The 11894-nt window shown below is 45.6% G+C and overlaps 1 protein-coding gene across 2 annotated transcripts in view; it reads right to left on the bottom strand.

Annotated features, from left to right (window-relative positions):
• Positions 1-11894, bottom strand: part of BMP7 (bone morphogenetic protein 7) — a 79313-nt gene that overhangs the window by 6140 nt on the left and 61279 nt on the right. Inside the window, exons 3-6 of one of the 2 annotated variants that reach the window (XM_083447004.1) lie at positions 9149-9297; positions 3512-3709; positions 2493-2569; positions 679-789 (exon numbers count right to left, since the gene is read on the bottom strand). In XM_083447004.1, coding sequence (XP_083303130.1) covers positions 679-789; positions 2493-2569; positions 3512-3709; positions 9149-9297 — 535 coding nt within the window. Of the gene's footprint in view, positions 1-678; positions 790-2492; positions 2570-3496; positions 3710-9148; positions 9298-11894 lie in introns of both variants that reach the window. The other variant, XM_083447003.1, reaches the window with a different exon arrangement.

Here is an 11894-nt window from a genome sequence, read left to right as displayed (position 1 = left end):
TGCTAGGTTGGCAGGAACTGGGACAGAGCAACGGGAGCTCACTCCATCGCGGGGATTCGAACCACCAACCTTCTGATCAACAAGCCCAAGAGGCTCTGTGAAGTACCACCACTGGGAATGGCCAGCCCAGACTTCTCCACTTGCAACATCAAGGAGCCCAGCGCACTCCTTGAGGCTCTGCCCAATCTGTAACCCTGCAGGAGTAACAGCAACACCCTGCCTTCTATATGAAGCTCTATCTCCTGACAGTTATTGGCCCTTGCCCAAGAGAGGAAAGGCACTGGCAATGTGAACACTCTCTGCTGCTGCAGCTGCCAAAAAAGTTAAATGTTTGAACAAGGAAAGGAAAGTGAGGTGAGGTGAAGCCCTCCTTCTGCCTTTGTAAACCCACTCCCCTCCCTTTCTCAAAGTTATTTGCACCACCTTCTTCTCCCCACTTCAGGTTTTCCTCAAAGTGCCCCTACCTGAGCAAATCTCAAAACGGGTGCAAATAATACCCAGCATAATATCTAGAGGTTATTTCACCTTGTTAAAATCCACAATGACTAACACCTCGCGTGATAAGAAAGAAAGAAAGAAAGAAAGAAAGAAAGAAAGAAAGAAAGAAAGAAAGAAAGAAAGAAAGACATTGATCGGATTAAGTCAAGCTGTTCGAAAAGGGCATTAGGATGAGCTTACCAGTGTTTGTACAATAGCGTGGTTTGTTGCATTCATGTAAGAGTTCAATGGAAAGGCACACTCTCCCTCGCAATAATACGCAGCATAACCTTCTGGAGCAATGATCCAGTCCTGGGTTACATCAGAGAAAGAGAAGATTTAGTAAAACACTCCTCAGTACGTTTGACATTTGTAGATGTTCACAGCACTGGCTTCAGCTGATCCATCCTGACCTCTGACTACACCATGGAGGCATTTGCACATAATGATAAGCCAAAAAAGGTAAAGGGTAAAGGGACCCCTGACCATTAGGTCCAGTCATGGCCGACTCTGGGGTTGCGGTGATCATCTCGCTTTACTGGCCGAGGGAGCCGGCGTACAGCTTTCAGGTCATGTGGCCAGCATGAGTAAGCTGCTTCTGGCGAGCCAGAGCAGCACACAGAAACGCTGTTTACCTTCCCGCCGGGAAGCACTTTGAGGTGCTTTCAAACTGCTAGGTTGACAGGAGCAGGGACCGAGCAACGGGAGCTCATTCCGTTGCGGGGATTCGATCCGCCGACCTTCTGATCGGCAAGTCCTAGGCTCTGTGGTTTCACCCACAGCGCCACCCGCGTCCCTTCTATAATAAGCCATACTTTCTGGTTAATCATGGTTTATCAGGAACAAGCAGTGTGCTAGCCATGGTTTATCAGGAAAGAGCAAGGCATCCTGCCTGATCACTCCTCCCTTGGCATGAGTGGGATGAACCTAAGAAGGTTGCTCAGGAGGAAATGTGGTCCTTCAGCTTATCAAGAACCATTTTTCACTGTATCTCTCACTTTGCAGCTGGGCATTTTTGGTGGTGCAAGGGAATCAAGTTCCAGCTACTTGGTGAAGGAACCAAATGGCCCCATTCTGGAAGGATGGTTCTGCCAATGGCTTTTGGAGCCAATAACTAGGTGGAGCTTCCATCTTTAGGACTAGTGAATACCCCTTGTTGATGGCCAATTGGGGAGGCAGACTTGGCTTTTGGGCTCCCTGGCAGGCTTCTGGTGGCTGCTGTTTCAATGCTACATCTGCCATCACTCTCAGTAAATCGCTAGCAATGCCCTGAAGTCTTTGAGGATGGCTTTGAAGATGAGCAAGGAGGGGGAGTGTTTGGGGCACCCCACTAAGAACACAAATTTGTTAACCTGCTTCTGAACACACAGGTAATCTTTTGTGAAATTGGAAAACAACTGCATTTGGGGCATGCGCCCCACTGGCATTAAGCAACCTCTTCACATTTTTCAAGATTCAGTACGCAGGCCTAATCAAATCGTGGCTGATTTTGGTGAGGGCATTTGCTCATCATTAAACCAGCAGACTTTCAGATGGGGGCAGCCAAATTAGAGTTCAACAAACTAAGCTGAGAGTATGACCTTAAGGAGTTGCAAATCTGCAGGACTGATCACCAATCAATAATAACCCCCCCCCATCCCTCCAATTGTTATGACTTTGCAGACATACAGTGGTACCTTGTTTTGCGACCGGGATCCATTCCAGAGCCCTGATCACTAGCTGAAAAGGACGCAGGGCAAAGCGCGAGCGGCAAACCCGGAAGTAACCCGTTCCAGTACTTCCGGGTTTGCCACAGACATTCGCCGGAATGGACACTAGACGAGGCAAACGATTGCGGAGGTATTATTGTACATTAGAAGTTTGCGGCAACTGCCAGGATGGGCTTAGCCACTGCTCTTCTCTAAGGGTCAGAACTTGGAAAACTGGGTCATGGGGTTCACATTACCGGCACAATAGCAACAGAGGACTAAAAATGCACCACAAATCTCTGATTCCAAGCACAGAAATCGCATTACCTGCCAGCCAAGATCCCTGAAGCTGACATAGAGCTCATGTTTCTTGCAAGCTTGTCTCTGGTCAGTGCTGCTGTTTTCTGAGTTTGAAAAGTGTTGAGTAGGAAAAGGAGAGGAAAAAATTACCATGTTAGCTGAGATTGACCAGCAGCAAACTACACAGCAATTTTAGTGACTACACAGCCCAGTTAAGGGCAATTTCTGTCACCCTCACTAGTGACTTACATGAACATTTTAACATCAGCCTTTTTTTTGAGTGGGCACATATCAAAATTTGAGTTGGGGGCAGGATCAAAATTCTGCCTCAAACTCTGTGCAAGGAAAAGCTGTTGGCAGTATTGCGAGAGGTGAACGCCATTACACTTCATGACTTATTGTATTATAAGCTTCAACAATAGGCAACATTGTTAATGAGCATTTTAAGCAGCCTATTGTTTCCTGTGAAAAATCAAGGAAGCCCCCAGAAACAAATTATTGTTACCTCTGATCCACATATTGTATTTGCAAAATCAGCTTTGCCATCTCACTCAAACCAGGGCAAAACCTCAGAAAAGTAAACGATGCTTCTGTGTTTACACAACCCTAGCTTGTATTTATTCAAGTGCTTTTGCCTATGGCAGTTCATTAACAGTTCATTAACTGGGCAAAGGCAAAACACACTCACACTTTAGCCTCAGTCAGGCTTCTCCTCTCTGGTAGGCAGTTGTAACATCGCACACAAGATGCGGTGCCTATTTCTCCATATAGTTTGGTGCCTGGCTCAGAGTTGGGAACCACGGTTACGTTATGGCTTGATGGTTCTGTGGCACACAATGCGGCAAACTTGTGGATGGCCAGAAGTGCCACCGGTGGGGTCCCACCCAGCCAGTGGAACTCCTGCTCCACCTATCTTCTACCCTGACTGCTAGCCTGTAAGGTCCCACGCAGCATTCAGCCCCTGACACAGAAATTGTTCCAGCTTTTAAACAGCATTCCCCACCAGGGTTAGCTTTATGGAAAGCACACACCTAATGCCGGCATACCTCCGAGGTTTGACACCCGAAAGGCTTCTTGGTTCTTTGGCGTCTTCGACCGGTTCTGGTTCCGCTGTTTGCCTCCTGCGGAACGGATACTGCGGAGATGCACCTCTGTGGCTTTGAAGAAAGCCACGGTGAAGGGCTGCTTGTTTTGCGGGCCGTGTCTTCCGATAAGACCAGCTAACTTGGGATTGATGCTTTGCCCTAAGGAGACGGGGGACGGACAGACCATTAGCTCTGAAGCGGAGTCTTACCTGCTTCCCATTTGCACCAGGAAGAGCAGGAAGGCAAATAGCTGGACTTGCAAACACACAAGCTAAACTCCCATGGCTTTCCAGAAGCACGCTGAGGCTAACTTAAAAACTTGTCGTGGGCATCCATTTGTCTCAAGAGACAGCGGAGTGAGCCTCCAGGGCTGAAGTCAAGCTGCTGGAGAATCCCAGCGCCTGCTGTGGCTGCAGAGACTGGTAACTCCTAACTGCTGCCCCCTGCTCTCTTTTTGCTGCATCTGCAACACCAAATAACCACCCCAGGGTGCAAGCCTGTGTGTATGGAGGTCCTGGGCTGCCCAGATGACAGGACCCCTCTCTCAGTCTCGCTGACGTGGTCCAAAGGAAAGCAGAGCAATATGTTTGGCACCATCCTGGCTACAGGAATTGCCAGAAGGTGGGATGCAAGGCACTCGCCAAAGTGGTGCATGCTCTAGTTAGTTATCTTTTTTTTTTAATAATAATATTTATTAGAAGTTTTATAGTTACAGAAAGAAAATATGAGAGAAACAATAAAAAATTAACAAACAATACATCGAATATAGAAAGAAAAAACAATACATCAAAACAACAAGAAAAAGCAAAAAAACATTTAAAAACACATCCAATTTCCATATCTTTATCTTTCGTTTACTTGTTTCCTCGACTTCCTCACACCTCCCTTTTTTTGTTTTCTAGTTCAAATTAGCTAATTCAGCAAATCCTTTCCCTCTTTCTCATTTCTAGTTAGTTATTTCCCGCTTGGATTACTGCAATGCACTCTACGTGGGGCTACCTTTGAAGATGACCCGGAAACTACAAATAATCCAGAATGCGGCAGCTAGGCTGGTGACTGGGGGCGGCCGCCGAGACCACATAACACCGGTCTTGAAAAAGCTACATTGGCTCCCAGTACGTTTCCGAGCACAATTTAAAGTGTTGGTGTTGACCTTTAAAGCCCTAAACGGCCTCGGCCCAGTATACCTGAAGGAGGGTCTCCACCCCCATTGTTCTTCCCGGACGCTGAGGTCCAGAACAGAGGGCCTTTTGGAGGTTCCCTCACTTCAAGAAGCAAAGCTACAGGGAACCAGGCAGAGGGCCTTCTCGGTAGTGGCGCCCACCCTGTGCAACGCCCTCCCATCAGATGTCAAAGAGATAAACAACTACCTGTCATTTAGAAAACATCTGAAGGCAGCCCTGATCAGGGCAGTTTTTAATGTGTGACATTTTGATGTATTTTTAATCTTTGTTGGAAGCCGCCCAAGAGTGGCTGGGGAAACCCAGCCAGATGGGCGGGGTACAAATAATAAATTGTTGTTATTTTTTGTTGTTGTTGTTATCTTAGGGGCTCTACTCTGGATTTGTGAAGAGTTTACTCCTTTGCCCTTTCTTCTCTGAAAGATGTCCCCACAAGTCAGTGGTTACAGATTTTTTTTACTCTTCTGGTTTGCTCCCAAAGCCTATCTCACTAGATTTAGGATCAAAAACTGGGCCCTGAAATTATGGCAGCTTTTCTCGCAAGCAATGCTTCAACACAACAAATGTTGTGTTATATGCCACGGTGCCCAAACTGAAGCAAATGTTATGTTATGCTAGGTCAGCTTCAATATTAGACTTCCCTGGGTTTTTATTATTATTATTATTTATTTACAGTATTTATTTTGCTTTTTTGCTTTTAAGAGAGGTTTCTTTGAGTTCAGCAGCTTAGAATTTGATGTGATCCTGTTAAAAAAGAAACCATAAAAACTAGGCTCAGCGGAACACTAAATTCTCACTGGAAGGTTATTGGCTTAAAATAAAAACGTCTCATCTTAAATGAAGTCCAGTGCCATTCCGGATAGATTGCGCTTGAGGGCAAGAAATGGCTTTAGTCTTTCCAATATATTTTGCTTACTGACGCCAACTTTTGAACTTCGGTGTGCAAGCTGGACTATGCCTGGCTATTCAGATCTGTGTATTTCCACAAGCCAGGGTTGATTGTTCTCGATGCTGCAGCCTAAAGGCAGTGTGGTATAGTGGTTAGTGTGTTGAGCCAGGACACGCAATACCAGGGCATATCATCACTCTGCCATGAAGTTCACTGGGGTGACTGTGAGCCGGTCATTCACCTTCTCAGGCTAGCCTACCTCAAAGAGTTGTGATGATGAAATGGGGAGGGAGAGAACCATGTGTGCCACTTGGAGCTCATTGAGGAAAAGTGGGAAAGAAGTCTAAACAAATATATTGTGGTAGTCCACTAAGTTTTACTCAGAGCAGATCCATTGAAATTAATGGACCTAACTTGGCCATGTTCGTTCATTTAAATGGGTCGACTTTTAAGTAAGATGCCACAAGAAAGGGGATCACTGCTCTTTTGACCTGCTCTCGCCTAGGCAAATTCAAAGTATTTACAGCAGGCTGGGTCAATTTAGAATCTTATTATTGGCTGCCAATTATAGGAGAACAGGATACCGAACTAAATGTGCTTTGGGGCTGATCTTGCGTGGCTATTCGTATGCTCAAATGGTTGCATTATTTAAACAACAACGGTTCTTTAGTAATAATATAATAATAATAATTTATTATTTATACCCCGCCCATCTGGCTGAGTTTCCCCAGCCACTCTGGGCGGCTCCCAATCAAGTGTTAAAAACAGTGCAGCGTTACACATTAAAAACTTCTCTGAACAGGGCTGCCTTCAGATGTCTTCTAAATGTCAGGTAGTTGTTTATCGCTTTGACATCTGATGGGAGGGCGTTCCACAGGGCGGGCGCCACTACCGAGAAGGCCCTCTGTCTGGTTCCCTGTAGCTTTGCTTCTTGAAGTGAGGGAACCTCCAAAAGGCCCTCTGTTCTGGACCTCAGTGTCCGGGCAGAACGATGGGGGTGGAGACGCTCCTTCAGGTATACAGGACTGAGGCCTTAAGGACTTAAAAACCGATACTGATGTCCCACAATTAAATGTAAAGAGACAACCATATTCTCCAATGACTCTCCTTAGGCTTCAGCACCTTGAAGGCTATATAATTCGATGCACAGTTCCTTGGGAGCGAGTCCCATTAAACTCAACGAGACTTAGTGCCAAGCAAATGCACAGAGGTTCAGGCTCTGCTTTCCTTTCCTCCGCAATGAGACAAACAGGATGTGAACCCGTAATAAGTAAGAAACCCAAGTAAGCTCCGAGAAGTCAGCTGCTGCTCCAACATATTGTCAGGGAGGAAAGAATTAAGAGTGCTTAGAAGATGACAGAATGCCCCAGGCTAAAAAATTACTTCAGCCTCTCTCGCATTGCTTCACTTTATCCAAACTTTCTAAGAGTAAACAAAGAGCCTTTAAAATTCCCTTTCCTTTCCTATCGTTGCTGGATCTCGCTGGCGCTGATACAAAGGAATCGGGATTGCTATTAAATATGAACTAATGTCTTTCATTATCGTTTCAAACAACACTTCAAAACAACTCGGCTTGGGCTGACCAAGGTCTCCATGGGACAACTGGGATGGACACCAAGGGCCGTGTCAATGCCATGCATTCCATCTGTTCCTCGGCTAAGCTACTACCCATATAATGGATCTCCTTGTTCCTCCTGGTTTTCATTCGTGCTTGGTTTGGAAAAAGGGAAGTCTGTTTCTGGTGAGGGCAGGGACAGGGTGTTCTGAATGTTGCCAAAAAAAAAACAGAAATGGGTCCAGGGTCTGGGGCCAAGATGTCACCAATCGCATTGTTCTGTTTCACATTTAAATCTTTAAATGCTAGAGAGGCAATGGGGGCAATGAACCTGTGTCTGGGGGACCACTTTGGAGCTGGTTAGGGTGAATAAACGGAAGTCATCCCTGATAAAATGGATTACGTTTGTTGGCTGGGAGTTCTGTTGCACCTGGAAGAAACATTCAGCCTGGGGGTGCATTCCCTCTAAGGATTCAAGGATGTTACCACCTGAATCTGGTGCTGGCCTTGAATATACTGTGTTGGAATTTTTAAATACCTAAGTGGCCAAAGACCCAGCTCAGTACCCCCCACATACATTTGCGTACACACACACACACACACACACAAACCAGGTGGGTAGCACCCCTGTAGCTACAGCTCAGAATTGGCTTATAATTCTAAAATACTATGGAAATGTCAATTGGTCCAGATCATTGCCCCCAGCTTGTCCATGGGAGGCTCAGTCCAAGGTTAAGGTAAAGGTAAAGGGACCCCTGACCATTAGGTCCAGTCGTGGCCGACTCTGGGGATGCGGCACTCATCTTGCTTTATTGGCCAAGGGAGCCGGCGTACAGCTTCTGGGTCATGTGGCCAGCATGACTAAGCCGCTTCTGGCGAACCAGAGCAGCACACGGAAACGCCATTTACCTTCCCGCCGGAGCGGTACTTATTTATCTACTTGCACTTTGACGTGCTTTCGAACTGCTAGATTGGCAGAAGAAGGAACTGAGCAACGGGAGCTCACCCCGTCGCGGGGATTCGAACCGCCGACCTTCTGATCGGCAAGTCCTAGGCTCTGTGGTTTAACCCACAGTGCCACCCGTGTCCAAGGTTACCTGTCACTAAACCAACATTCCCATAGAGCTACCCAGTCTTAAACCCCACCAGGGTGTGGAACTAACTGCTCAACCTGGTCTCACTTGACCCTGCTTGCTGCTGGTCCCTTGCCGATCAGAACCCTAATTCTGCTGGGATTATTACCTGCTGCAAGACAGTGGGTAGGAGTGGTCTAACCAGCTCCATCAGCAGACGCCCTGTACCAGGGCAACACTTGAGCAATGGGGTTTCCTCCCCTATCTTCCACCTGCACCCATCTCCCCTGCAAAAAAAATGGCTCTGGGTGGGTCAGGAGAACCCTAGAACAGTGCGCAGGGAGAAGATATTGTTCCTCCTGACTAGCCGGAATGTTTGCACAGACGATTGGCAAGAGTGTGATGCTGAATTTCACCCAATGCCTCTGGAAGTATTCCAAGAAGCTGCTGAAGGAAGCATCAAAAGGGAAGGACCATAATGCTGGATGGAAGGGGAAACATATATAAGGATGGTAGATGTCAAGTGGACACTAGAAGGACATGAAGTAATAGTCATAGGAAAGCAGCAGATACCTATATAAAGCATGGAAAACTACTTCTAAGACTTCAGTAGGCTGGGTCCATCCAAACTCTTATCAACAATCATGAGGGACAGCATCATCCTTTTTTCAAAAGCAAATGAATGCCAAAGTGACAGTCTTTGAAACTATCTGGTTCCTGTGGAGCTGCTCCAGTAGAGCTCCGTTATTAATCTGGCCCATGTACGGGAGGCAGGAAAGATGAACAAATCTGGGCAGCAAGAATGGAGGGTTGGGATATGAAAATGTTGCCACTAGCCATAAACTGCAGGATGGGAAGCCAAAGTAGAGATTTGTCAGCGATGACCTTTCTGAAACATACCATCTATGCTTTCCACTGATAGCTGCAAGCCGAGGTTGTGTTGTGGGTTGACCACCCAGTGATTACTAGTTGCTGTAATATCAAACACTAGCCAGCCTTCCTCCGCAGCCCAAATTGTCCGAGTGTCGAGCAAGTACAAATCTGAATCCCTAGAGAGGGATAAAGAAAAAGGAGAGAAAATCATTAGGATTTTAGGACATATTACTACATTTTATTACATTTAAACAATACTAAAAGCAACCACGGATAAACCATATACAGCAGGAATAGCAGACAGGATGCCCTCTAGATGTTGTTGGGGCTGTAATTCCCTGACCACTTGTCATGCTTACTGGGGTTAAGAGGAAATGGGAGTCCAACAACATTGGGTAATCTCTGACCTAAAGGGTAGCACCAAAGAGATGGAATAGGCAAATGAAATAAAAAACCAAAAAGCATTTATGACATTTAGCCCTCCAAAAAATTGCAAAAGTTTATAATTTACGGGAAGAAACCACACGCTTTGGTGCCGACTCTGCTGCTTACAGTCAAGTCTGTCTTTATACTGAGGTAGACTCTGGACCACAACACCTCAGGCAGCAGCCAAACAATACCACACATTGCAATCAGCCAAAAAACCCAGGCAGGCAGCAATCACACCAACTCTCTAACGGATACAGACAAAACACACACATACACAGGCTGGCCAACAGATAATGCATAAAAAGAACATATTAAAAGAATACTAAGCTGCAATTCTTTCTTGGGTAAAAGGTAAAGGTAAAGGACCCCTGGACCGTTAAGTCCAGTCAAAGGCGACTATGGGGTTGTGGTGCTCACCTTGCTTAGGGCCGAGGGAGCCGGCGTTTGTCCACAGACAGCTTTACAGCTCATGTGGCCAGCACGACCAAACCGCTACTGGCGCCCGGAGGACTGTGACAAGTGCCAGAGCGCACGGAAACACCGTTTACCTTCCCACCACAGTGGTACCTATTTATCTACTTGCACTGGCATGCTTTTCAACTGCTTGGTTGGCAGGAGCTGGATAGAGATATATAAGACTGTACTGTAAGTAAACAAATTATATAGAACTGGTAGAACTATTGTTTCATTTGAATGTGACATTTAAACCATACATCTGCTTTACTTGCTTTACTTGAAAATTATTCTTACTGGGACGCTTGTAAATATTTTAAGACAGGATAGCCTAAGGCATACGCTTTCCTCACGCAGTTTAGATTTTAAGTGAGTGGGTGGAGAGAGAAGGTACTGAGAACTGTTCACGTGTGCCCCCAAATAAAGAATGGCTTCCAAGCAGTCTTCAAACCCAGCCCTACTTCAGGACGCTTTGTAATTTTAAGGTTTCAGTGACATCCTGTTGCATGTTCTTCTGTTGCATTCCACAGAACAAATACTGCAAACAGAGTTTCATATCAACCAACATTTGCCTTCAGAAGACAATACTTCACAACTAAGAAAGGAGGGAGCTCATCTGAAAGTTATCAAGTGATGTCCGCGCACGTGTGAATCGTTGCTCAATTTATGCATCAGCACAAAGGACCATCTCACCCCTTGTATGCTGAGCCAATCGCTACAGTCTGCAAGAAAGGGCATCTGGAAGGCGCCATCTTACCAGGAGGTCCATTCCAGATGATGTCGGAATCGGGCCATCAGTGTGGCAGCACCACCCGTTTGAAATTCCCTCATGTTACATCTCAGAAAGGCAACATCTCTATTGCCTTATGGCATCTGTTGAAGACCTTCCTTTTTCAACAGTTAGAGAAGGACCGTATTTACTTGAGTCTAATGCACCATTGAGTCTAATGTGCACCTCAATTTTCAGAACCTTGAAACCCAAAAAAGTATTTGCTGGTGAATGTAAATGTGCCACTGAATCTAATGCGCATCTTAATTTTCGCAACGAAATTTGTCCAAAAAAGGGGAACGTTAGAGTCAAGTAAATGCAGTATATTCTAGTTAGAATCTGTAGGAGATGTGAAATTATATCTATCTATATCTATATGCACAGGCAACCCCCAATTTGGGGGGGGGGGGCTGCATTCTGGGTCATTGCACATGATAGCAGAGTGCACATAAGCCTGCTCTGCCCCTCCTATTTCTTGGCCACTTCCAGGTTGCTGCGATGCGCACATGCAGGAGCATAAATCAGTTGTTGCCTCTAATTGTTTTAACTGTTTTTAAATATGTGCAATTCTTTTTAATTTTTTTATATACAGTGGTACCTCGGGTTACATGCGCTTCAGGTTACATACGCTTCAGGTTACAGACTCCGCTAACCCAGAAATAGTGCTTCAGGTTAAGAACTTTGCTTCAGGATGAGAACAGAAATCGTGTTCTGGCGGCGTGGCGGCAGCAGGAGGCCCCATTAGTTAAAGTGGTGCTTCAGGTTAAGAACAGTTTCAGGTTAAGAACAGACCTCCGGAACGAATTAAGTTCTTAACCCGAGGTACCACTGTACACAATTTTTATATATGTTTTATTGTGTTGGGAAACTGCTTTGAGATGCTTCATAAGCAGCAATGCATAAATGAAAACATCATAATATGTAATCATAATATACAATCCTTTTTTATGGGGAAATGTTACTAGAAGGTGGTATTTCTTCATTCTTTTATCTATGGTTCCTACAAGAGCTTTTCCCGTCTTGCAAACACGCACACTGTGATATTGCAATACGATCATGAGAAATAAAACACGTTCGGCGTTGAATTGCGACTTATGCCATTTATAGGATTGCATTTGCAAA

This window comes from Podarcis tiliguerta (assembly GCF_965153285.1).
Source record: "Podarcis tiliguerta genome assembly, chromosome: 6".
NCBI lineage: Eukaryota > Metazoa > Chordata > Lepidosauria > Squamata > Lacertidae > Podarcis > Podarcis tiliguerta.
Note: the sequence above shows the minus strand (reverse complement) of the source record. Positions and strands in the feature narration are given on the sequence as shown.